This window comes from Buteo buteo, chromosome Z (genome assembly GCF_964188355.1).
Source record: "Buteo buteo chromosome Z, bButBut1.hap1.1, whole genome shotgun sequence".
In the NCBI taxonomy this organism is placed as follows: domain Eukaryota; kingdom Metazoa; phylum Chordata; class Aves; order Accipitriformes; family Accipitridae; genus Buteo; species Buteo buteo.
The window spans coordinates 77,834,425-77,862,063 of NC_134204.1; the positions used below are offsets into that span (position 1 = coordinate 77,834,425).

General features: G+C 41.2%; 1 protein-coding gene across 3 annotated transcripts in view; it reads left to right on the top strand.

The window, feature by feature from the left end:
* Positions 1-27,639, top strand: part of PLPPR1 (phospholipid phosphatase related 1) — a 135,206-nt gene that overhangs the window by 86,125 nt on the left and 21,442 nt on the right. For all 3 annotated transcript variants that reach the window (XM_075019856.1, XM_075019857.1, XM_075019855.1), the window contains exons 3-4: positions 14,405-14,593; positions 26,410-26,542. In XM_075019856.1, coding sequence (XP_074875957.1) covers positions 14,405-14,593; positions 26,410-26,542 — 322 coding nt within the window. The remainder of the gene's footprint in view (positions 1-14,404; positions 14,594-26,409; positions 26,543-27,639) is intronic.

Below are 27,639 nucleotides of genomic sequence, written 5' to 3' on the forward strand. Positions count from 1 at the left end.
ACATCAGAAATCAAAATGTACCTCTGCATGTCTCAGTGAACAGCTTTGCTTAAAGATACCACATGAAGATACCACAAAGCAATCATGAAAAACATACTGAAAAGATATATTAGTCTGTAGTGCCAGAATCCTGTGTCTTGTCAGGATCTGTTGCTCCTTGTCATTTGAGGAATAGATTTTCCTGACAGCTTCTATATAAGTGAAAACAGTCATTAGATTAAAATGCCTTTAGAGTGCATGACAGATTTAACAGCTTTTATGAGCCATTTCTACAGTGAAATACCATCAGTCAGTGAACCATTCTCAGGGTTGTATAGCAACTTGGAAGTTTTTTTAGCCAAGGGCAGCATTCAACTTTCCAGGGTAGTCCTTGAATTGGATACTTCTGGAGCACACAGCCTTACACAAATAAAATATGTGTGTGTGCCAATCAAATCCATATTTTGCATAGAATGACCATGGTACGTAAAAACTAAATAAACTGCAATTTTGTGTTTTGGTTACTGAAATTAGGTAGATAGTTAATTATGACAAGATTTTGCAGTATTTCTAGTGCACTGGATGAGTCATGTCAGCATAGTCCAGGTTAAGAACTGCTGTCAAAAAGAATCAAACTCAAAACAGCCCTTTCACAGAAGAACACATCTTGTTTCAAGTTGGAAGGGCAAATTCAACACCAAATTCTCATTAAACTTTCTGGAGTTGCTCTGAGTTTTAGAAGGCTTTTATTAGTTTGCTATATTGCAATATTTAAGTATTCCAACAAGTTTCATGAATTCAGATATTTCTGAGGCTGAAACAGACCATTAGGTAGATCCAGAGTGATCTCCAGTGAAAAGCAAGCTGCAGAACTTTATCCAGACAACCTTTTCTTGATTACAATGTCTTGTACATGTCTAAAGCACCTCTTTCTTAAATATATATCACATGGTGTGAAAATGTCATAAGACAACTGTCTGTCCTGTCCTGTCCCATCTACCCCCCAGTGTATACCTCGTTTGGGTGCTTGTGCATTACCTGAGCCCATGTGCTGCTGTAGCTGATCTCTGTAGTCATAGGAGTGTATTGTTAGGCTTTATTGCACTGCAGAATGCTCTTTGTATTACAGTCATTGTCAAATCTGCCCTAAGCTCAGGGAAGACAGACTTAACTCCATTGTGAGGGGGATAACTGGGTGAAGATCTGCTCCCCAGATACATATCCAGTGCCTGGATTCACTCCCCAGGGAGCAGTTTAGTGTAGTGAGTGCTGAGATGCCGGACCTACTGAAGCCTCCTAAAACATGCCCTCCATCGGGAGGCTGGGGTAGGACATAGATTAGGAGGGAGAAGCCTTGGCTGGCTCAGTGCTAGAGGTTGATTTATTGTATTTTAGAACAGAATCTCATTTTTTAGAGAAGCAAACACTGAATCCTTCGAAGCACAATTTGGAGAACAGTTCTTTGAGGATGTCCTGGCAGACTGTTTTCTATTTTCTAACCCTCCTATGAGCAGTTTCATGAGATGCAAAGAACTCAGACTGGACTTAGAAGAATCAGCAACAAATGTTCCAAGTATTCCAACCAAACAAGTTCTTCCAAAGCACCTGTTTCTAGCAGTGGCTCGTCGTATGATGCTTGAAACATAAAAGTTTTTATTAATGTGTTAGATGCTGGATTTCGTGGAGTCAGTAAGAGCTCCCTTCAGAAGTCCTGAAGATGAGCCCAGGATTTTGTACTGTTTGTTTTGGGCAAGCTTTAGAAATGCAGGATAACGAGTCCCGGAGTGTAACTCATTTTCGCTCAGTTCCAAGTGGTACATATATCTGCGACCTCAATATCTCTCTCTTTCCTCTCTCTCTCTTATTGCAACACCAAGCCTTTAAACTTGCGGAAACCTGTATAGGGCTGCTTTGAAAAAAAAGTGCCTGTTCTTGTCATTGGAGGTGCTATGTAGGCATTATTAGTGCTGGTACATGCCTGAACACTAAAAAGTTCAGTGATGTTCTCTTCATTTGAAGAAAAGAAAAAAGAAAAGAGAAAAGAAAAGAAATTAAAAGAGAAAAGAAAAGAAAAGAAAAGAAAAGAAAAGAAAAGAAAAGAAAAGAAAAGAAAAGAAAAGAAAAGAAAAGAAAAGAAAAGAAAAGAAAGAGAAAAGAGAAGATGCCCTTGGCTGCTTCTAATTTAGTATCAGAGTAGTCAAATTGTATCTATACTCTGCTTCTGTTGCTAAAAAAAGTCATTCAGAACAGATGCCATTTTAACACAGCCTTTTTCTCCTAAGAAAATCACTTACTCTCTGCCATAGTTTGTTGATCATTTTAAGGTGTTAAGTGCTGGAAGCAGCAGTTTCCTGGCTGTGTGCCATTTGGAACTGGATAGAGCATTAGTGCCACCTGCTAAAAAGCTTCATGGGACCTGCTCAAGGGAAAATATATACTGTACTTGGGGCCTGGAGGTTTTAATAACACTTGGTAATAGTGATAGCATTCTTCACGTACAAAATAAAAATAAAAATTAAAAAATTTGATACATTCTCCCTCTTGACAGATGGAAGTTTAATTCTCTTCTCCCCTTGCTTGTATAAATCTCATCCTGACATTTATCAGGAAGGCTATCAGATTCAATATTACTCCATGTTTCTGGGGTCTTAAAGGAAAACTATAGTACAAGCATCAGATTTTGCTAAGAGAGGTGTCTTAACTTTCACACACAGAAGATAGCTGCCAATTTCACAGAAGTTCAGAAGGCCTTTATTACTACATCTGTTTGAGGAGCACATTTTGTTTTACTCTTGCATAACTGGGTTTTGCCATAACAAAGGCAGCAGGTTGCATGTCCCTGAGGAATATATGTTAAGTGAATTACAGGATGTCTATACGAGAGACAGAAAAAGTGTGGGATATACCATGATGTCCCAGATACTGAAGCCAAAGCTAGAGGGTCTGGACCTGAAAGCAAGACCTAAGTAATTTTAGAAAGTAGTTTGCTACTGTAGCAGACAGACAGCTTAATGATCCACGTTCTTAATGTGGGTGTCATCTGAATATTGTTTAAGGTCCCAGTGTTACAGTGTATTTAAAACTATTCTTCATTATTCTTAAAAATTCCACTCCTGAAGTCAGGTGATGATGTGACAATCTCAACTTTAGCTTGAAAACATCAGCTAAATTTCCAGCTTTTTATTGTGGGGAAAAAATCTCCAGCGCTAGCCCAAGGAATGTAATTCCTGTCAAAATTTTAAATTAATGGCTCTTTATGCTACACATATGGACATACTGTGGATTATTGTAAATGACACATAGTTTTTAATACAGGAAGATCAGACCAGAATCAGTAACTTTTATGCTAACAGTGAACAAAATAAGAACGAGACCACATTGTACCAGGAGTAAGGATCAACCCTGAGTAAAAGACCCAGGAGTAGAGGGAATGCACGAGTTATCTCTTCCTCTTTAACTTTGACCCCTTCAGTCACTAAATTGACTTTCTGACAGAGAAGCTTTGTGAATTGCCTTCAGTAAGGTTTAGGGAAAAAATGTATTCTTTCTGTTGTTAGTGTAGTAAAACTAACACAAGACAAAATCCTGCTGACATGAACACCTAGATTCATTCTTCGTAACCGAGAATTTAAATTATCGGCATGGTTACTTTTCCCTCCATGAGTGGAGAGTGAAATGGGCACTCTGAGGGGAAATGGTGCTATTTAAAAATTGCCTCCTGGAAATACCTCTCTTCTCCAGGTCAGTAGGTACTGTCAGAGTGCAAGCATAGGAAAGTTGGGTGTTGTCAGTCATTTCCTCAAATGTGCAAGATCAGATGTCAGGGAGCAACTGACGCTTGTGAACAAATATCCCCCATGAGTGTTGAACCCACCTATTTTTCTATTCTTCCTGCTGGTGATAATCCCCTTTGAAATTGCTGGCTGCAAATTTACTGGTCATAAAATCAGCCTCTCCTCTTTTAAACTACATAAAACAGGGACAAAGACTTCTTTTTAAAATCAGGATGAAGCCTGTAATAGGTTATTAAACAAATTGCTACTATCAGCAAATGGCCTGGAATTCCAGCTCTACTTTAAAAAATGAGATGATCTTGTGCAAATACAGCAGAGAAACAAAACATATTAAAAACATAAAACATTACAGACTCTGCATGGTTGTTTGGTAGTTTGGCATTTAGAATTTAATGTCGCATTAATGCCCCCTGCTGATAAGCCTTCAAAGATCTACTTCGGATCAAGCTCAGTATTTAATAGTACTGTGCATCAATACTTTCCTTAAATTAAAAAACAAAATCCAGCGTATATCTCATCATAACTGGATTGATCTTAAATAAATCACATTTCTTATAAGTCTGCTCCATAAGAAGGCCTGTGCTGTCACAAAAGCAGTAACAAAAAAGTCATTATAATTGTCACATATGAACCGTTTCTACTGTTTGTTTAGTAAAAGGGACAAAGTGATGTAGCATGACTATGTAGGAATTAAATTTTAAAGAAGAGAAGGAATCTTTAAAATTTTGTACAGAAGGCAGGTTATTATAATGAAATATAGCTTGCCAAAATAGAGAAATTGCAAAAGGTTGAACAGTTGTATTGCTATTCAGTGTTATGCTTGTGGGAGCTAAATGTCAAGCCTTTTCACAGCATTTATTATCTATTTTCTAGCTAAAAGAGAAGATATCATTAGTATTGATTTTTATAGAGACTCCCTTGCATATAACAACACAGGTATTACCTGAGTCCATAAGAGAGCTAGGGATTAATTTCCTCCCTGTTCAGGCCATAGGGGAAATGGTTTTCCTCTGCTGTTAGTGATTAAAAAGGCACTACTGTGTTTTTTCCAGTTTCCGACACCTGTGCTGCTGAATCTTTCCTCTTTGTCCATACATCTCCCTGCCTCTCTGAGGTACATAAAATCTTGTCCAAGTGTCTGTAGCATTGGCTGACCATGTAAAGCTTGTAGGGACATCCACCACTGTACGTCATGCCCTCTGAAGAGAGTGAGGAGACCTGTGTTGTCGCTTTCAAGCATCACAGAGTGAGTTGAGCCTTTCACAGGCAGAGCTTATGTAAAGAAGCTGCCCCAAGGCAGCCCACCTCTCCAGGAGTGTGATGAATTCAGTGAGAGCAGGGTCAGGCTGTCACAAGGCAGAGTACTGCGCCCAGAAACATGGGTGAAGGCTGGGCAGGGGTGGGACAGAGGCACTCCTAGTGCCCTCCTGTCCTCCCTGTGTGCAGGGTCCCAGCAAAAGATCAGGCATTCTGCAGGGAAACTGATACCTGCCCAAGACAGCTCTGCTCCCAGTCATCAATAGCTTGCACAGATACTGCCTTATGAATGCAGATGATTGTGCATTTTTCCCATTCAGCAGGAATTCAGAGAGATTGTGAAGGGAGAAAGACTGTTGTAGCTCATAGCCATGTGGATACTTCATACAGCAGCGTCATGCATATGGTACGCTTCTGCACGTGTTGTAGTATTGGAAAGTTAATAGAGAAGGGTGTGTGGGGAAAGGCCGGCAAATTTTGTAGCACTAAAGCACTGATTTTTATCAGTGAGAGGAGACTGTGGAGCATTGCTCAATGGTGTCGCAGCCTTACCATGAAAACAGAACTTGGAATGCTCTCTGACACCTAAATTCTGTGCATCTGTTACAGGATCCGATGCATTAGCCTGTGGTTTAAACAGCTACAGAATAGCTGGAAGTGCAGACCTTGAGTTATGTAGATGTGTACAGTTTCTTGTACTCAAGTCACCAACACCAAGAATTAACAGGAAGGCAGGACCAGTTGGGAAGTACCCACTTTACACTTAGCTTGACATATGAGCAAAGAGGGCAGTCCATCAGGCCTACAACATACATGCTTTCCTTTGGTGGCTCTTAAACAAGCAAGTTTGCATCACCATTAGCACCATCCTCAGGAAACAGCATGGTAGATCTATAAAGAATTTTCCTTTGTTGCTTGTAAAAGCATTTTTAATAGTCTGTGAATTAATGGGCTGTTTCCTTACAAAGGCAATTGTCACAAGTGAGAAAAGGGGAAAAAAAGCCAATAGGACAGAATTGTTCATCCATTATTTTGTCAGAAGCAGGTATGTGGTTCTTGGACAACGACAGCATGAGATGGCAAATGCTTGCACACCCTTTTCTGCTGTAGTAGACAGCCAACAGCCCAGAATTTGAAACAAGATATCTCCATCTCTTGAATTTTCTCCACCACAGAGGAGGTGTGTGCTGAGCAAGTAGGGTATGTAGGATAGAGAAAGGAGGGCAAATTGCTGTTGATGTCAGTTATCTTAGCTGATAAAGTCAGTGTCAGATTTCAGTGGATCTAGAAAAATTTGTCAACTCTCTGAGGTTTTTTTGCCAGGACAGTATCATGCGATGCATTGATCTGATATGGCACCTTGTCTCCTCTCAAGCTTACACAACTTCCAGTGCTGATGTCAGAGGAATCACCCTAAAGGTTAGAACATGCTTAGCACCCTTGTCAGCAGTCTTGAGAGGGAAGGTAGCCAAGGAGTCACAGAGTTTGTTCATGGCATGTTGTTATTGTTCCCTTGGAAGGGTGAGGGATGTTTTCCAAGCTCTTCTCACTGTTCCTGGAACGGCACATGTGCCATCTCCTGTTGCAGTACCTGTAGGAGTTGCCCTTGCCAGGCACCTGCCCAGGAGTACCATGAGTATGAAGGTGGTCTTCCTCCCATCTTCTTATAGGTCCCAAAAGAATCAATGGAGGAGACAGAAACAAAAGCCATTACAAGCAAATCCACCTCTAGTGGAAACCCAAAATAATAGCAAGTCATATGCAGCTCAGATTTTTTTGTTGGAGAATTATTAACTTTGAAAAAACAGTTGCAATGTTATTTTAATTAATAGGAGTACCAGAGGATTATAGCTTGTATTGGGCCTGTGCAACTGGAGTTCAGAAATCTGTCAACTCTGCATCAGTCTTCTAGCAAACACTGCTTCCAACAAACTGGACCCATTATCTTGTATTATTCCTATCCTACCTGGGTACCTGAGAAAATGCAAAGATATTTGTATCTGATTCTTTGGGCTTGAATAATTTTTATATTCAGACCTTGGCTATGTAGAAACTTAGAGTTACAATACACAGCACAGTGTGTGGGTAGGTGTCCTTCCTCCCTTCAAGCTGGCAGATTCAGCCTGTGATCAATCCGTGGGTCACAGTTACCTGTCAAAGAAAGTAGGCTTAAATTTATTACATAAGAATCACTTGTAAAATGTCAGGGTCTGCAAATTAAAAGGTTGAAAACCATGCTTTAAACTGAGAGAGTTGGAGCAGTGTGTAGAGTGCATTGAGTTACACATGATAATTAAGGTGCCTCATACTGTTATTTACTTGGTTTCCTACATATGAAAAAGTTGTACCAGTTACAGCATTTTTATGCCTTTATGTCTCTGTTGCCATTAGGAGAAGTGTACTGCTTTAACTACACAACTAGAGCTGGAGAAATCCAGCTTCTTTATGTGGATGAGCTCTTAGGTAACATTAAGTTTCTGTGGTGTAGCACTTAGAAATTCTTCAAGGGCTGTTACATAAAAAAGAAGCTGAAACAGTTTTTAACTAGGTGTCAGTATTTTTAGAGGTCATGCTACTCTCACAAAACTCCTTCTGAAACAAGTGCCTTAGGAACATGTAAAGTCCTCTTTTGTCTGAGAGTGTCTTCTTCAGCCTTATAAACTACACCTAGCCCCAACTTAAATACTAAAATGGTAAAATAATACAATTAGTTCTTGAAATGGACTCTTAAGAAGCTCTGCAGGGACAACTCTGATTTCTACACAGCTCCAGCTTCAAAAGCCTGTGTGCTAATAAACCCTCTCTGCCTCCAAGCTACTTTCTGGCTTGTGCCACCATGCTGACTGGACTTAAAAACTCATGTAACAAAGCCATGTCCTGTAATTGGCTGTTCTCAGAACAGACCATGACTTTTCTGTGCCACAGTTGCATAAGAAAACTGATTTCAGAATTAAATTCCAAAATCAGTTATATCAGGTGAAGGAGAGAAAACACTTTGAAGAGTGGCAGCTTAGGAAGATCATTGGCTTTCGTATTTATTCTGACACTGTAAAATATATGGTTATTCAGCATAATCATAGAATCATGGAATGGTTTGGGTTGGAAGAGACCTTAAAGATCACCTAGTTCCAACACCCCTGCCATGAGCATGGACACCTTCTACTAGATCAGGTTGCTCGTAATGAAACCATTCACTTGCAATTATTTTACTGTTAAGCTGAAGTCTAATATAGGTTATTTTTCTCACTGTGTCCAGGTGAAGTATTTGTTCTTCACACATTCCTCTAGCTGCTTTGTCTTTTTTTGGTAATATTTTCATAGAAAATAGATTATTTCCTACATCCAATCCCTTGGCAACCTAAAAGATTATGCAGTTGGCCAGATTCTTATCATCATTAAAAACATTAATTCACTGTCATCAGAGATTCTACGTGCCTTTACTGTCTGATATGCTCTTCCTCCTTCTACAGACCTAGATAGGTCACACAGAAGTGTGAAGGTAGAACCTTTTAAGGCATGTCATTTGTGATAAAATGGTACAGAACAGATGCTTAACAAACTGCTGTAGAGACAGAGGCTTTTGTTGATCCCTTAAGAATTCATACTGCTAACTCCCATTAATGCTAATGGGAGATATGTAACTACTACCCTCACACCTCAGTGTGAAAATAGGCCTTTTAGCTGCTAGCACATCTGGATCAGATGGGCTTCTAATTAATTGTTGTCTCCATCTTCTGTTATTTGTAAGGAGAGCCTTGTCTGATGGGGTGTTTAATGGTTCCTTACCACTTGACCACTTGTGGTAGGTTGACCCTGGCTGGACACCAGGTGCCCACCAAAGCTGCTCTATTACTCCCCTCCTCAGTCATATAGGGGACAGAAAATATAACAAAAGGCTCGTGGGTTGAGATAAGGACAGGGAGAGATCACTCACCAATTACTGTCAAGGGCAAATCAGACCTGACTTGGGGAGAATTAATTAATTACCAATCAAATCAGAGTAGGGTAATGAGAAATAAAACAAAATCTTAAGGCACCTTCACTCCACCCTTCCCTTCTTCCTGGGCTTAATTTTATGCCCAATTTTCTCTACCTCCTCCCCTGCAGCGGCGCAGGGGGATGGGGAATGGGGGTTGGGGTCAGTTCCTCACACCTTGTCTCTGCTGCTCCTTCCTCCTCAGGGGGAGGACTCCTCACTCTTCCCCTGCTCCAGCGTGGGGTCCCTCCCACGGGCTGCAGTCCCTCAGGCATAGACTGCTCCAGCGCGGGTCCCCCGGCAGGTCGCAAGTCCTGCCAGCAAACCTGCTCCAGCGTGGGCTTCCCACGGGGTAACAGCCTCCCTCTGGCACCCACCTGCTCCGGCGTGGGGTCCTCCCTGGGCTGCAGGTGGAGATCTGCTCCACTGTGGACCTCCATGGGCTGCAGGGGGACAACCTGCCTCACCATGGTCTTCACCACGGGCTGCAGGGGAATCTCTGCTCCGGTGCCTGGAGCGTCTTCTCCCCCTCCTTCTGCACTGACCTGGGGGTCTGCAGGGTTGTTTTGCTCACATATTCTCACTCCTCTCTCTGAGTGCAGTTTCTGTTGCACAGCAACGTTTTTCCCTTCTTCAACCTGTTCTCCCAGAGGGCTCCCGCCATCACTGACGGGCTTGGCCTTGGCCAGCGGCGGGTCCAACCTGGAGCCAGGGAAGCTTCTGGCAGCTTCTCACAGGAGCCGGCCCTGCAGCCCCTCCCCACTACCGAAAAAAAAACCCGCTCCGCACAAACCGAAAACACTGAGTTATGCTGTCAGAGTATTAAGGGGAAGGGAAGGATTTCTGGATGCATCCCAATAGCCCTGGGATTAGTGCAACTGAATTGTACTGCTTACTTTGATGATTCTCTTCCTTTATACTCAGGACACAATCTTACACTAATACCTGATTAGCACCTCCACCAAACAATTACTGATTGCCCAAAGAAGATTGCAAGACTTGCTTCATAAACATCTTGCGCATTTAAGGAAGTGATTTTTTGATTGCAGAGAACTCCCACAACTTAAAGAGGAGCAAGGGTGTACAGTGATAGGAAGGTCTGCAAGGACAGAATCAGTGTGGGCTTGTAGAGTGGTGCAGAATTTAATGGTGTGGCAAGGGACAGGTGTTACGTGCTACAGAATTAATCCATTTAAATAGCTGGCTTTGAGGAAAAAAACACACATCAATTGTTTGAGTCCAGCTTGTTAAGCTGGATCTAAAATTAAGTTTTAAGTTTTTAAAGTTTAAGTTTTTAAATGGGGGTGAATCAGACAAACTGTCATGAATGAGCTTCTGCAGAATCAGGACCTAAGCATGTATCATTGAGTTTTTTCATGTGCAGATTATTGACTAATCCAGAAAAATCTGGTCCAGAAGAAAGGTAAATCTTGGCTGTGCCACAGGCTCTACTGTGACCTAAGGGCAGTCATTTTATCTCCTCTGCTTTTGTCCCCTCTCTGTAAAATGGTGATAAGAGCATTTTCTTATCTTACAATGGAGTAGTGATGATAAACATTAAGGATTATGACATGGTTAAATACTGTGGTAATGGAGGCCATTAAGCACCTTAGACACTTCTATTCATTGGCTGCTTTTCTAAAGTGAATTATTGAGCATTTTTAATTTTTCCCAAGTAAACTCAAGGAAATGAGTTGATAAGGATTAATAAAAAACCCTGCAAAATGTCAGTGTTAAACTGCATTGTGTTTTCTGAATTATGTAACTGGATATTTTGTGTCTTTATCTTACATCAGCCTACCTGCTTTTCTTCACTGCTTCCTTCAATGACTGTAAACCTGAAAACAGGGAGAAAAGGCAGAGTTGTTATCTGCTGCAAACTGACGGCTACAAAAATTAGAGATTTGTGCATTTGTAATTTTAAGTCCTAGCTTTCAAAATCAAAAAAGGTTAGGGGACTAAAGTTGATTAAGGCATCTGTGACCAGTATATCAAAACAAATGTTGGGGAATTTTTATGGTACCCATTGAGGGAAATTAAACACACGTTTGTGCTTCAATATAAAGAAAAAATTAATGAACGATGCTTTGGGCAGAGTCCTACTGCCATAAGTGGTTCTACAGGGAGTCTGGAGAGATGCATCAGGAGCCAATTCCTTATATACACTTGCGCCAGCACCAATCCTAAGAGCAGTTGCGTGGGTCACCTCAGCCCAGCTGTGGGTCACCTCAGCCCAGCTGTGGGTCCACCCCCTGCCCCAGCTCCGCTGCGCAGAGGTGGCCCCTGAACTTGGGCCCCTGAGCGCTCCCCTTCCAGGATGGCTACAAGGCAATGCTGCAGCTATTTCTTATCACCAAGGGAAACTTCACTCCCTTGCAAGGAGTCCTGCTGTCTCTGGCATCCCTGCTTCCAGACAGTTTGACCCCTTCTTGCAGTTGTGCCTTCTTGCCCTTCCTGCCAGATCATTCCTCGGTCACAAATTACCACTGCTGAGCGGTTATGATTAGAATTTCTCCTGCACAAACAACAAAAATCTCACTCATGCCACAATAAATACATACAAAATAGTCACCAAGTGGAAGGGAAAGAGGAAGAGAAAAAGGGAAGGGAAAAGGAAAAGAAGTTCTCACTTCTGACAGCCCAGGACATACCAGGTGCTGGAACCGAGCTTAAATACCTCTATATCCAGTCATCCTGTAATCTCAAACGTGTTTATCTGGGCATGTCAGGTAGAGTAGTGACAGTGTCATTGCCTTCCTCTGATGTTAATTTATAAAACTGAGTTGCCCAAGGTTGATCAGGAAATCTATAGCTGCTCAAGGAGTTAAATTAAGTCCTTAATTGTAGGACTCTTGTTTGTTTATAGGGCATCCCACTGACTCATCCAGGATGCTGTAACGGTCTCTGGGGAGAACACAAATAACAGCATCTTGTTTTCTATTTGTTAAAAAAAATTCCTTTTGAGCAGGTATGGGGTCTTGAAAATGTCAGGATAAACAATGAAAGTTGAGAAAAGTTAAGTACTTTTTCAGCTACACTTTTAAGAAATTGAATACTCTAGCAGTTCCATCTAAAGCTATTGTTATACAATCTGGATAAAATTATGCGAGAGAATACATTTGTTCACACACCTTTAGAGGTAGGTATTGCATAGGAGAAAATATACAGACTAAATCTTTCAAGTTTCCAGCCAGTTCCAGCTGTCTCCAATGGACACTGCAGAACATAGCAGAAGTGTGAGCGGGAAGGAGCAGCAGAGAGCAACTGCCCTGTACTGACTATACATGGTTAGCTTATCTGCAATTCATTGTGGGGAGGTAGATTTCAAAGTTCTGGATCTTAAAGTTACTGAATCATCAGAAGGAAGCCAAAATCTTCAGAAAACAATTGCTTTATTAACATTTTACGTTGATATATTACATTCATGCTGTAAATCAGGGTGGGAGAAATAGAGAACATGCATTTTTAGGGGAAATAATTATGTAGATTCTTACTTGCTTAAGCTTCTAAAAAGGGGCTATGTGCTTTGTCCATATAAATTTAACTTTGTACCATAATTCTGTAGTCAGCATAAGTTGATGTTTGAATCCATAGAGCTAACTGTTTGACCTAAAATCATTAAACAATCCAGGCTGTATTTTCCAGAGGTGGAATTAATCTGTGGTTTTTAGAATCTGGCTACAGAATGAAATTGTTAATTTTGAAGGTAAAAAATGGGGGAGAGTGCAGAATCTCTCAACTTTGCCTTCACTTTGCCCTACTTAAGTCTATCTTACAGGTTGCTCAGGGAGACTGTGGAGTCTCCATCCTTGGAGATACTCAAAAGCTGTCTGGACATGGTCCTGGACAACAGGCTCAAGGTTTCTCTGTCTGAGCAATGGCATTGGACCAGATGACCTGCAGAGGTCCCTTCCAACCTCAACCACTCTGTGATTCTGTGATCTTCTACTTTCACAAGTGATTCCTCTGATTTCATTTTTTTTTTCTAATTTTAATCCAGCACCCACTCAAATAGATGATGACTTTAATGGCTGTCTTGTGTGTCAGAACACATGTGCAAGGTTAGGCCAGAAGAATGCAGGGATAGCTTGTAAGTGTATCTTTGAGACGGAGTTGCTGAAATTATTTTTTAAAGGTCTATTCTTACAATAATCTCACAGCAACACAGTTTTGATGCAGAAACTTTGGTGACAAAATACTAAACCCAAGCTACTTTGGAGTTCATTATTTCACTTCCTTTATTACTATTATTTTCTATGGTGTGGCAAGATAACTTGTATATGTGATTAACTCTTGTAACAGTGGTGGGAGGCAATAGTCTCTATAAAGAGGATTCTGAATCAGATCCTGTAATTGCCATAATTTCCAAATCACTATTGCTATTTTTTAAAATTATGAGGATTGTGACGTGAGATTTCCTTCGCAGTCTGGCAGAGAGTGAACAAGAATGATGAATTAGTATATCTGCTTAACTTCATGAGGTGATTAGCAACAACCTTTGTGAGATCATTTTGAGATGTGTTGTTGAAGCAGTGTGGGAAGCTGACACAGACAGTGACAATAGCTCATGTGCAGTAACTGTGGCTATGTACAAAAAAAGTTGATAGCCGAAGTTTTTCAAGCAACCCATTTAGCCAGCAGTAAACTACCAAAAAAGAGACAAGAAAGGCTCCTTGCAGTTTTTATGTGTAAAATGAAGATCCAGACTCAAGCCAGAGTCTTTTTCAAAAGCAGTTGTGGTGGAGTGGGGAAGCCAGGCAGTGCACAGTAGCCCCAACCAGTTGTTAGGGAGTCAGGATTTCTGAGTAGACTTCTAAAGCTTTACTTGCAAGCAGTGGTTCCAAGGAAAGGTGAGTGGCAGGAGGCAGATTTCACTCTGGATGAGTCTTCATCTGGGACACAGAGGGCTCTTCTGGATTAGCACAGGATGCACATTCCCCAGCATGAGTTTACAGCTGCAGCGGGGAAGCATTTTGGCTTTAGCTCCCTTTATCCTTTGTGATAATCCTTTCCAGCTCCCTACTGCTGTGCACAGGTTTTAGCTTGTCACTACTGTTGGCTCCTGCAGCGCTGCCCCTCGTTCTGCTAGCTTTCATTGATTGTTGCTGCCATTGACACTCACATGCCCTCTGATAAAGTAGCTGTCAAAGCTCCCGTCCCTCTACAATACGGACCCACTCCTATCTGAGACATTCATTAGTGCTGTTTGCCAAAAGGTTTATGTAACAGATGTTGCAAAGCGGACGCGCAGAAACAGATGCACTCACACACCATTATTGCAAGGGCTGTCAGGGTGACGATAAAGGGAGGATGGTCTGCAGGACTAGAGTAGCTCGAAGGCATAGCTGCATCTGTTAAAAAAGCAACTAACATCTGTGTGACCATGTTGTACTTTCAGCTTGTCATCATGGCTGGGACTGTTCTGCTCGCCTACTACTTCGAGTGCACCGATACTTTTCAGGTGCATATCCAGGGTTTCTTCTGTCAGGATGGCAATTTGATGAAACCGTACCCTGGAACAGAGGATGAGAGCTTCATTTCACCTCTTGTGCTCTACTGTGTGCTGGCTTCAACTCCAACAGCTATTGTAAGTATAAGAAATTATTTGAATTCTCCATGACTGCTCCATAAATAATGGCAATAGTCCTTTAATATTTTTGTCCCCTCTCCTCTCTTTTCAGCTGTAATTGATTTACACTTAGCCGGGTCTCTGTTTCGCCTTAGCCTAATATGATCTTCATCAGTTATCTCCAGAAGTAATTATTCTGAGGTAATCACAATGCAAGATTGAGGACTAGAGCTTCTTAAGCCTTTACAATAGCTTGCTCACTTCAGTGATTAGTTGTGAATTGCCTGGGCTCCAGAGAGGTTCTAATGCAAAGGTGATGTATTACTGGAAATCAGAAAACAGGATAAAGCTGAAGTAAAACCTGGGTCGGACATGCAGTATATCCAGGATTATTTGCTGCTAAATTAAAAGGACTGTTGAAGGGCTTTAAAAGGCTTAGATGAGCAGAAAAATGCTCAAGACAAAGAAAAATATGAATGCTATTTCCTTTTTATTTATAAGCTCTTTATTTTTGGCAGTCACATCCACTTAACTTTTTTTTGCCTGATTTTCATTACTATCCAGCCAGTAAGCTGCAATGTAGCTGTTCTGAGCAGATGAAAATATTCAATTAGCTAAGTACATACAATTCCAAACAGATTATTGCAGTCATTGATTAACAAAACTTTGGCCCTTTACCATTTTCTTTGCAGAAAGTTGGAAAGTTCACAAACAGCCAGCTTTTCTGCATTTGTAATTACATTCAAACATTCCTATCAGACTCTGTCTTTATGTCTTTTTCTTTATTTCTTTATCTTTAGTGTTTCTTTCATATATTAATTTTGCTTTGCATCCCTTTCAAAAGTTGATTAAAGCTGTATGTGATGTGTTTACATGTGAAAGGTGAATGCTGGACCATAGTCCATTTTAAGTTTTGATCTGCAGTAATTTTAATGCATGAAACAATGTAACACAGAACATGTTAAGAAATGTGAAAGGGATCTACAGAAAAGGCTATGGGTTTTGGTACAGGACACTTTCTGAAAATAAGTAGGGCTTTTGAATTGGATTACATCATGAGTTTATGAAAATCCTGTGCAGTAACAGTATTAATTTTTGTATTGAAACTCAGTTGAATGTTAAGATTTTCATTTTACTTTGTGCTGCAGTGATAGATGATTTGCAAATGAAAAAATAACTACATTTCTCCAGCTTCCCCTCCCCGTCCCCCAAATATAGTGCCACTGTTTAGGGAACTAACTTTCACAGGCAGTGTTTTTAAAGGGAGATTGAGTGTCACTACCATGCCTTGATGCCGTAACAATGAAGTTAGTGGGAAGTTTGTCTCTTGAATCAGCAATATGGCATTGGGTGGGCAAGTGGTAATAAGAATGTTGCTCTTTATTTGGATCTTCTGTTTTAATCCTTGGTCTGGCAAAGTTTGCTGCAAACCATTCAGGTTTTTCTTCACTGGATCAGCATTTTCTTTCTTTTCAGTGGCCCAAGAAGTTTTTCCTAGTTGCTTTTATTTATGGAAAGCTGAATTGGAGTCTTCTTCAGGAGATGAACAATGCTGGTTTTGTAGTTTCCATAGCCCATGTTAAACACAAGGAATGAAAGACTGTAGTGAATGTCATATAAGTTTTTGGGTGCAGAGACCTTCAGCTTAGTGCTGTGTGGAGCTGGTGTGACTATCTCATGCAGTGCAAGAAGTGCGGAGATGCTAGCCTGGGTCCAGAAGTACAGTAATCACCCAAGATGACTGGATCCAGTGCTCGATATAAAATAGTAAGCTCTGCTTCTTGAGTTAAGCTATGCTGTTACACTGGCTGTACTGCTTCAGCTGGAGAAGGCATGATCAGGGACAGCACAGGGCTCCTTGCACCATGCTTCATTGTGATCTCTATGTACAACCTCAAGGAGACAATGGATCAAACTTTCCTGGGAAAACAGTTTTCTTTCCATTTTTAATGTACTATGTATTAATACATTATTTAATGCATTATTTGCATTATTTGTATTAGTGTATTGTATTATTCATACATTATTTAATTATTTAATGTATTATTACTTAGTATTGGGCTAATCTTCAACTAGAGCATATGTCAGAGGGATCTTTTTCTGTCCTCCTGACTGGCACTCAGCCCATTGTTTTTATATTAGTAATTGCACTTTATTTCTCATTCCGATCTTTTTCTGAGAGACTTTTCTCTTCTTGCTGGCTAATTTCAGACTTCTGCTTCAGCTTGTAGCTGTTTTCATCCAGTCTTCCCTCTGCAGACTGAGTTTTGGCAATGATCGTTTATAGAAAGCTAGTAAATGAGACAGAAAGTGAGTTCAGAGTCTCCCTAAACTCAGTCCTTGCATTGCACTGCTGGTCAGACCACTCAGAGTGTGAGTATCATCAGCTGTCATCTGGTACCCAAACGGATGCTGCCTGTCATTCAGACTGTCACAGTCTGGGAAGAGATGTTTCATCCAGTTGCATCTCCCAGGGATTTCAGTGAAAGGAGCAAGTGCAGCCATTTCTATTTATACTGTGATGATTGTAATCTTTAAAAAAAAACACACCCCAAAACCTGACAAACAAAACAACCCACACAGCTGTGCTTTGTGGGAGGGAGCTTTGTGTGCCTTCACTGTGGGTTAAGTTGTTGCTTCATTCTCTACACTTTGCTCTCAGGAATAATCACTGACATCCTGCAGCTCCACTGTGAAGAAATTACTTAAGTCAAAGGTAATGCAAGTCCCTCCTTACAATTACTTGTTTCTCCTCTGCAAGACACCTGTTGCTTCACTTGCTGACAGCAAATTGGTTGGTTTGGCTAAAAGGATTTACAGTAGTAAATCTGAACTCTCTGTGTTGCCTGCCTATTACCACTGTCCTGACACCTCATGGCATGAGAGGAGTGCTTATTGTTAGAATGGGTGGAACCCAGCAGCAGCAATGGAGCACTCATGGTACTAGTAAACAGTGGTTTTGGAGCAATGGAAAATAGTCTAGGAGTCAGTGCAAGCTCCCTCATCTGAGACACAGGCAGCATTTAAGTGCAGTCTGGTGTGCACAGGTCTGGAGAGGACTCAAAGCCCTGATTTCATCATAGCTGTGAGTTATTATAATGCTTTCAAGCCAAAAGGGAGCATCTTTGTGAATTTAATGGAATATCTTGGTGTCTCAGTCATTTGACTGTGACAGTGGCCATGGGGAAAACAAATGCATGTATTTTATTTCTTCCCTGACAATACTTCTCAGAAGTGCTGTTGTGGGTTGGTACCACTCTATGTGCATTTCCTGCACTTTTAGTGGCAAAATAAATGAGACTGGCCTGGTTTTCTGCAGTTTTATTTGTTGTCCTTGAAACATGTGATGCCGCTGACTCCGTTTAACCATTTTTTTCTGCTACACTGGGTAGTTAATCATCATACATCAGAATTACAAAAGTCTTTTAATGCTCCTACTGATAACCTCTTAGACTCTGATAATGAGAGTTTCTTGCAAGGAGAGATGCCTGAATCTCATGACAACATTGTTAAATAAATGAAAATCATGTATGCCTGACTCCATTCTGTGAAATGCATTTTTCTCCCAAATGTTCCACAGAGGATAGGTCAAAGGCTTTCATCTGCCTTATTAATTTTTAATTTTCTGAGTGTGGTGGTATTAGCATCTTTGCAGCAAAGTAGTAGGATATGGTGAATTTAATTATAAATTGCACCTACATAAGGAAAAATTTTGGTTTTCTTTGTAGAGAAACAACTGGCAATTTTATTTCAGATTTAGTGATTTATCCTCTAAACATACATCTTCAGACTCAAGTAGTAAATTTTGCTGATGGCACTGGTAGAAAAGGGGAATTCCTGGAATCCTGTCTGTTTTGGATTGAACTTGTATTTTATCTGTAGGTTCTGGTGCCACAAAGAGCTTCATAAGTTATGTATGATTTCATCTTCATCTCATGCCAGTTGTTTCCAATGCCTTATTTTTTTTTCTCAGAATCTTCCCCCTTCTTGCAGGCTGATGTCAGTCATATTGATATTGTTGGCAGTTGGTTATTGAACAACTGCTAAATTTCCAGCGTTCCTGTTGTCACACTGAGATGGGTATAGGCCTGCATTCAGCCTGTCTTAAGGTAAAACGGAAGCTATGGTTAAAACATTTTAATTTTTGCAGACAGGAATGTACCACTCCTGACAGTCATGGCAAGCACTTAGGTACTGTACCTACCAGCCAGTCTCTGGAAGCCAGGGAAGGGGAGTGAGAAGGAGGGTATTTGTCTCTGTGGCCTTTTGAGAATAGCACAGAACTTCAGTCTTTGACTCCACTGCATTTCAAAGGATCAAAAGTTCCCAACTTTCCAAAAAACTGCTTTTGTCTTGGGCTTGAGGTGGCCTACAGCAACATGTCTGCACATTTGAATAGCTGACCTCTGCATTACAGAGCTTTAGACAGACAACCCCTCATTTTGGTGGTTATAGGTACTTCAGGAAGTGTGAAATTAGCCAGAGAGTAATTATGGGTTTTTTCAAAGTTGGAGGTCTTAGAATGCAAACCTTTTTCTGGAGGTAAGTATAGCGTAAGTTTTTTACTCAGCTATTTTTCCAGTGGTAGGGAATTTAAAAACTAAGAGCACCTTGAAAGTTTAAACACCGGAGCTTGAATTCCATGATCACAGGTCTGGTGAATTTAAAAGTGACCTGTCCCACAGCAGCATGTTATGCAGAGCCTGGGAGAAAGCATAATATTTCAATGCACTGCCAATTCCGAAATATTGGGGCAGGGAGGGGTAAGAAATAATAATTTTTTTATTTTTTGCTGCTATGAGAACTTTATGAAAACAACATTTAAAGTGGAACAAGTTGCTTTGCACAAACATAAAATTTTCAAGCCATTTCCTTAAAAATACTCTGAGATGACTCCAACACATTCATTAGTGTCTCTCAAGACTGGCTTTCCGTGTTACAAGGTTGCTGCAAATCAGACAATTCCCCAGCTGGTACTGAACAATCCTTCCAGAGTTCAGAGCTGCTGCCTGCACTGCTCCTTCCATTGTGATTTGTCTGCCTGCCCAAGAGGAGCAGAGAGGCTTAGGAACAGAGCCAGCTCACTGAAATGAATACTGAACAGCAGCAGAAAGCTTCAAGGGCACCATTATTTCCTTCCTTAAAGTAGAATAGAAAGTGGCACTACTGTTTTCATGCAATCTTCAGGTTTTTTCCTTCCGTTTCCAGGGAGGAAGTGGCAGCCTGCATGTAATTTTTAACTGGCCAGTGCTATTAACTTGTGCAAAGGCGTATTTGTTTTCAGATAATGTTGGAATCAGTCAAACCAAACTGGTCTGATTATTAAATAGAAGATGAATTACAGTGTTGATCAGATTTATTTGAAGCAGGAGGAAACTGCTCAAACTTTTCTCTACAACTTGCACTTACCTCCCAAGCTTCAGAAAAGTCATTCTTTTAGATGGTTTTCTATTGTCTCTAGCACCTTGCTTCCTTGGACTTTTAACTTTTCTTTGCTGTTGTTTTCATTAAAAAACAACAAAAAAAAACCAAACAAAAACAAAATAAAAAATCCCCCCAAAACAACAACAAAAAAAACCCAAACCAGAATGAGATAATGAGTAATTGAATGCAGATTAAGGTTTTATGCTCAGAAGATTATGGGTGAGCTGGGTCTGCAATGTTCAGCTGAAGACATTGCTTCATTTCTTCTTATAGTTATGCAAAATACAGTATTGATTCCTGTGGGCTAGAGAAGACCTGTCTAGATGGTGATGGCAAAGATGAGAAAGTGTCTGAGAGAACCCTCAGCTGATGCCTAGTCCTCATGACCAGCGATGTTACTGATGTTACCAGGGAAAACCTCTGCCTTCCCAGGCAGGCTTGGGTCAGGGTCCTGGCTGCAGATCACAGCAGAAATACTGTGTCCTGGGAGGGTGCCAAGACAGACCCCAGTGACCGCTTTTCTCCTAAGGTGTCTTTTCTCAGTATGAGTGTTGCTTAGTGTTTGCCGCCCAGGTTTGACCATGGATTTTCAGCTGTGTAGTGTCAATGTTTGGCACTGTAGGTAGCAGGTAGGATGGCAGATCAATAACCCTCGGGGCCTGAGGCTAACTGCGAGGGAGACCTGAGGAATTAAGGAACTAACAACACTAAGTGGAAGTCAGTATTTTCTTAGTGGGTGGTGTAGAGAAGATGGAGACAGACTGTTGAAGGCACAAGAGGCAACCTTGCAATGGACACAAGCTGCCAGAAAAGAAACTGATTAAATATTAGGAAAAATCTTTTTACAGTGAGGGTAGTCCAACACTGAAACAGTGCTCCCCTACAGGCTGTGGGATCTCCATTCCTGAAGACATTCATAACGTGGCTGCTCAAGGCTGTGGTTTATGCTGGCCCTGCTTTGAGTAGGGGTTGGCCTGGAGGCTTCTGGGGTCCCTTCCCAGCTAAATCACTGTGTGATTCTGTGCCTCTGCATTCTGTGGTGCTAGTGAATATTTTCTGCTGTTCAGCGCCTGAAGAGTGTCTCTCTGCTGACAGGCAGCTGTGCTAATGCAGTCCTCAGATACACCGTGATGCAAAAGACCAGAATTGCTTTTGGCCAATGCAAGCCAGTGCTGATGAAACACCTGCTAGAGCACTTCACAAAGGTCACCTTTTGGTGATAAGGCCTGCTTTTCCCAGGGAGAGTTGTGTGGAGTCATTCTGAAACTGGCTGATTGGGGTTGAGAGCCTCATAACCCTCATCTGCTTATATTCTCTGGTTTTGAGTGCTCTGCACATAGCTTGTCTCACAGCCAGTGCCTTCCCTGTATCTGCTCCTCCTCTTGGCTGCTATTTGAATCCTGCAGACCTGACTAATTTAGCTCTTTCTATTTGTGACATTAAAAATGCAGCCACATGCATCCTTATAGAGCATTCAGGAAATGTTATGCAGCTTGCTGAAAGCTGCCCAGAACTGAGAGTGATGATGTCCCAAGTTCAGTTTTGTTTCCTGCCAGAGATTTTTGTGTGTAATAGCACGCTTCTGGATCTGGTTTCTATGTAAAAAGTGGTGTTAAGGTTTGACTGTGTCACAAGGATGCCATTAGAGTAAACAAGTTGAAAGACTTAAAACCTCCCAGAAATCAGAATAATGTAAACTTAATGCATAGAAAAGACAGAGATCCTGTCTGTCAGGACAAATCTTCCTAATACGGGATCTCCATCGTCTTGCTGTGATAGGAAATGCCATTAGTTGTACTTTTTTGTGGAAAGCAGCAGAAGGATGTTGTTTCACAGGGAGACTTCAGGCAGTTGCAGGCTGCGGACACAACTGTGCCTCCTGCATCTCTTCTGTGCACCCTGGCTGATGCTCCTCCTTCTTTACCTGTGTGGAATTGCAGCTGAAATGAAAACTGCCTGTGGCAACTTTCACACAACCCCAGTGTTCACTGAAAGTGTGAAAAAATAGAAAAATAGTGTTTTCCCACATGTTGCCCCGAGTGAGTGAGTGAATGAGAGTCAGGAGGGCTGTTGAGATGCAGCCTCTGCCAGCAGCGATGTGGGACTGCATGGAGGCAGTCAGGCCAGATCCTGTTGGAGAAGAGGGGTGAGCAGTTTGACTAAGTTGCAGTCAATCTGTACTGAGTTTTTCAAAGGGAGGTTGAGAAAAATGGGGGCAAGGCTGTGGCAGTGTAACTGGTGTCAAGCCAGTTTATGCACAGGAGGAACCAGATTGTGGCACTCTGCCTGCACAGGAGTTTGGAGAAACATGACTAAGGAGGAAGATTTTGGCTACTGGAGGAGAGGTAAGCCAAGCTGTGGCAGGGGAGTGAAGCAGAGGTGCAGTCCTCAGCTTTGCTAGAGAATTTGAATTAAGGTACAAGGCTAATGTCCTGAATAAAAGAAACTAATAAAAGGAGCAAAAGTCAAAGCTCGGCCCATCCTTTGGGCTGTCAGCATCATCAATAGTTACTTTTCTAATTTGAATATAACTCTTCATGGCTGCCTGCCACCCTCGGCCCACTGTACAGTTCCTGCAGGAGTGCTGCTCCAGGATGCCACTCTTCTGCAGCCTCCTCTTGGTTGTAACCCAGATTCATTCCTGGGTAGTTTATCTTAGTTTATCGTTACAGAAACAGCTCTTCTTGATGTTTACCCTAGTCCATTTTTAGAATGCAGTTGTGCAAAGAATCATGTGACAAGGAGACTGTGAGCTTATCAGAAAGTGTTACAGGAAAAAAAAATCAAAAGAAAAGGTAAAGATTTCATGTCCCTTAAAAGCAATAGTTACATTGTTTTGTTGTTTAAATTGATAATTAAATAAACAAACTGTTGGTAATCTGTACGGGAGTGCAGGTAGTACTGGGTGCTCATGTTGTGCTGAGAACTTGAAACGGGAAGATATGATACTTCACTGTCTGAAAACATCAGTTCACAAGTTGAAGGACCATCATTTCCAAATCTATTATGGACAAAAGGCTGTTGAAGAGGAAAATGGGACAGATCATTTTATCCGTTTCTTTGCTCAGAAGGAGCCCAGAAATAAGTAAAGCATGTGCCACAGAGATTTTTGAGAGCTGAATGTTGAGGAGCAAGTATTTGGTGACACTGCCAGTAATTGGAAAGCAGGGCAGATTGAAGTTTTCTCAATAGGTTGAAATCAACAGAGGAAAAATGACTGCTGGGTAGGTATTTCTCATTCATACTGGGGCTTTGGGACATCATCGTAGTATTTTTACCTAATAGGAATATGAAAAGGAATGTGAGCAAGAGTGTCCAAGCAACATAACCTCAGTGTAGTTGAGCTGCTGTTGCATTCAGGAAACCAAGAACAAAATCACATCCAGTGGCACTACCTTTGCTTCCCTCTTGCCTACATCACCTTAGACTGCAGATCACCTGTGCTTTCAGTCCCAAACCTCCAATGCAATTTTCTTGCCATTTCTACTATGTAATTAAGCCAGTATGATACAGCAGTTCATTAACCTTGTATTGTTTCCCCAAATGGAAACAAAAAAAATAGTTGGCTTGCTGTTTTCTTTTTCCACCCCTATCTTTGTATCTATATTTAGGTTTCAGATTTAGAACTGAATTGTACCAATTCCTGGGGTGCTGATTCTGTTCTGGCAGAAGCTAAGGTACTTAACAGTGTCAGTGATTGATTTTGGGAGGCCAGCTGGACAACTTGGCTGACCGTGCTTGTGCAGAATCATAACATTTTAAATCATGAGAATCAACAGAGTTACCTGACTTCAAAAATGCCTGGTGAAAAAAAACAAATCAGTTTTTTGAGGAGCTATTCAGACTACATTCAATTTTGCACAGCTAGATTAGCCATCAGAAATAGGTACCCAGGCCCCCATTGAATTTTTGGAGAGCATCAAGGCTCACTTTCTAGAGCCCACATTAAAAATACAGGGAAACAATATTCTCAAATTCAGGCAATTAAATTCAGTGCCAGAGGTGGCACCACAAGAATGGTCCAGTTATGTTGAATCATCTTATATCACCTCACAAATACAGCATTATTACTATACACCTAAACTCTGTATTAAACCAAAGGCACTGTTCACTTAAACACATTTTGATCTGTTATGCCACAGGAAATCTGGAACAACTCTGCTTAAATCAGTGGAACAGCACTGAACAGATTTATAGCCTGGCAAAATATACTCCTAAATCTATGTGGAACTAATCTATCCACATGGGAGTTGCTAGGAGCATGCCAGACAGCTAAAATTTATAGAAATAAAGATGGGAAAATTTTCAGTTAAATTCTGATGCAAAGAAACTTTAAAAATTGATGTGTTGTTAAAGAAGGACTATTAATATTTTTTATACCTAAGTCTCTCTTATTTGAAAAATTTGGGTTTTTTAAAGTCCACTAACCCATGTCTTCACAGAGTAGAATTTCCTCAGGGTGTGAATTGTCTCTCAATGTGTACGTACAGCCCCATGCAGACAGAGAGCCAAAGCATTAATTCAAACTTCTGAACATTATCATAATTCAGATAATAAATGGTTTGAAACAAAGTGTCACTTTTAAACTGCTTTAGTGCAGATGGTCTTTTTCTTAATTCCCAACCCCACAGTTAGTGAGCTGAGCTTATTGAACTGCTTGCCAAATCTGTTAAGAGCAGATGGAGTGAAACAGGATAAAGGCAATATTTCAGTGCAGCTCCCATGCATTGGCTCCCACCCCCAGATGCCATTATCGACATACATTTTACAACTCCACATCTCTCACCATCAGTGGTTAGAATTGTAAAGAGGTTGAGCATACTTGGCTTGAATGTCAATAATCAATAAGGATGCTCGTCTGGCTTAATAAGGATAAATTGTTGCCCTTGAAACAACATACCATTCCAGCAAAGTGAACTAAGATGAGTTGCTTGATATCTATACTAACTCTGGGTGTCTGTGTGCATGTGTGTGTGCTCACACACTTGTTATGCATTTCTCTGACCGTTCCCTAGCACTATGGTTTCCTCTTGTGTGTCTTATAGTAATGTATTAAATTAATTCTTTTGAGTGCTCCCCTTTTAAAAGCTCATTTCTTCCACTTCAGGCTGACTTTTTTTTTCTAAACACTTTGATTACAAACTCTGTCTTTCTAAAAGCTCCCAGCTTCCCCTTCTAAAGTCTGCTGACTTTAGGTGGTAGGTGGGATTTTCAGAAGTGCCCACTGTGAGTGGACCATTGCTGCCTCTAAAGCCTGTGATCAAATTCTGTCCAGCTTTAGCTGGGGCAGATGGACCTCTGTGCAACAGACTTAAATTAATTCTGAGTGCTTAGGAAATACTGATCCTACTCCTATAGGAAGCAGTTATTTTTATAAAAAGCATGGATGTTCTGATCACAAAAAAATAAGTAATGCATAAGCACAGCTAACCTCAAGATCAATGGATTCCTGGAGACTTCATTTTTGATGTTTTAATAAATAAAACAGGACATTTAGTAAATAGAAGAGGCCAGAAGTCATCCTCTGGCCCTCAGACTAGCTGGCACGTGCAATCAGTGGCCAAGTGGCTAAACTCCTTCTGCGTAAATAGCAGTGGCTGCATGCAGCTTTCTTTGTGGGATTTGTCCCAGCTGTTTTCCGAGAGGCTGTTGTCACCAGGCCAGGCTATGGCAGGGACCATGCTAGCAATGTAACAGTATGGGTGATTGGCTATGCTGCACCCATACCCTGACACTTTTTACTTCATTAGTACAAATATGTTGTATTTGTCCAGAATTTTTGCTGACCTCCCCAAAAGTTTTGTGACTTCAGATCAATTTCCATCGCAGGGATGTCCTTCATCTAAATTTCTTTTTAAAGTTGGCAGGAGCTCTGTAACCTATCAGGCAGACTCAGGTGAACATGTTTGAGGAGGTGTGAAGGCTGCAGGAAGCATCCAGTATTGCTGAAACTTGCTGGTAAAATGTTGGGATGGAGTCTGCAGCATTACTTTCCACTTCCCCAGTTCTCTAGAAGCCTTCCATCCGTGACGCCTATACTGTCAGTAAATTTTAAATGCCAATAGCAGGACATGACAAATTCCATGCCAATCACAGTAAAATGAGAGCTTCTGTGATCCACAGTATTCATTAAAGCTCTCTTTGCCCCCTGTATCCTAGGAGTTAGTATAAGAAGGCCTAATATTTGTTGTGTCCTGCCACTGAGTGCGAGAATGACAGATCTTTTTCTGGCTGGGAACTGGGTCTGTGTCAGTTCATCTCAAGTGAGTAAGTGCAGCCTCAATGTGGAAGTGCAGTGTCCCAAAGACACACTGCCATGTAGTAGTTTCTGTGGGCTGGAACCAGCCACCCATGTTTTAGTGTTTGCTCATGTCATTTTTAACCTTCCGTTTCTTTCCCTTTCCTGGCAGATTTTTATTGGTGAGATATCCATGTATTTCATAAAGTCAACCCGAGAAACCCTAATTATCCAAGAGAAAACTATTTTGACTGGAGAGTGCTGTTACCTGAACCCACTGCTTCGAAGAATAATACGTTTTATAGGTAAGCATCCTGAGCGCTGCAAGCTTAGTCCCTGTTTGCACCAAAACAGAATGAAACGTCCTAATAATCTACACCCCAAAATTAATTAAGCTGTGAAATCTTTGCAGGCATCTTCCACCTTAGAGGGATAGTCCCCCTCGGGATGTGCAAGGTAACGTTCAAAATGTGCCTTATCATGCTGTCTGGAGCTGGTTTATATCCTATTCTGTTGAGCTTAATGCTTTTTCTGGACCCTTGAAGAAAGATTATGCCAATCAAATCCTTATATGAGTAATTCCATCATTGCTAGTCTGTGTAAGCTACCCATTTTACTTACAAATTGGTCCTTACCAACCCATCTCTTTGGCACTTTTCTTTTCAGCTCTGATTTTAACATCTATAGCTCTGTCACATGTTCAGCTGGGCACAGTGTAAAAAATTCCAGAGCCCACTTCAAAATAATGTTCTTATTTTTATTGTATTTTGGTTTTTGCTAGAGCTTTCATTGAGTTAATCGCTGAGAAATGAATGAAGAAGTTCTGTCACTAAACCATTTCGAGGTTGCTTTATATGGTGCTTGCAAACCACTATGCCTTTTTCACACTGTTGATTAGTGTAAAAAAATGGCTACAAGACCTTAGTGAGGGGACCGTCCCATGGTTCTTTTGGAGCAGGAAGAGGAACAGCATTGCAGCTTGCATTTCCGCTGTGGTACTGACTGAGAATTTGGTCGTCCCCTGAAGGCTTCTCAATTCACAGCCATTTAAGGCTGCCCAAATGCATCCCTTCGCATTTAGAGATAAGGAAGGCTGGTTGCTCACTTCTTACTACCTCCTTGTAGCAGCAGAGTAAGAAGAGGGCAGCTCTGAACTGCACGTGCAAGGGGCTCAAGGTTCTCTCCTTTCTTCTTCATGATAAGTCCCAAGTTCATGCATGGGATGGGATGGCTTGTCTCGCTGCTGGCATGGGCCAATGGTAACTATGGCTCAGCACTGACCAAGAGCGACTTTGCCCACAGAACATCACAGCACCTCCTTCCCCATATACTCTTAGAGGTAAAGCATCTTTACACTCTGCATCTTGCAGAGAGCTGGGTCTGAATTCAGAGTCTGAGTTAA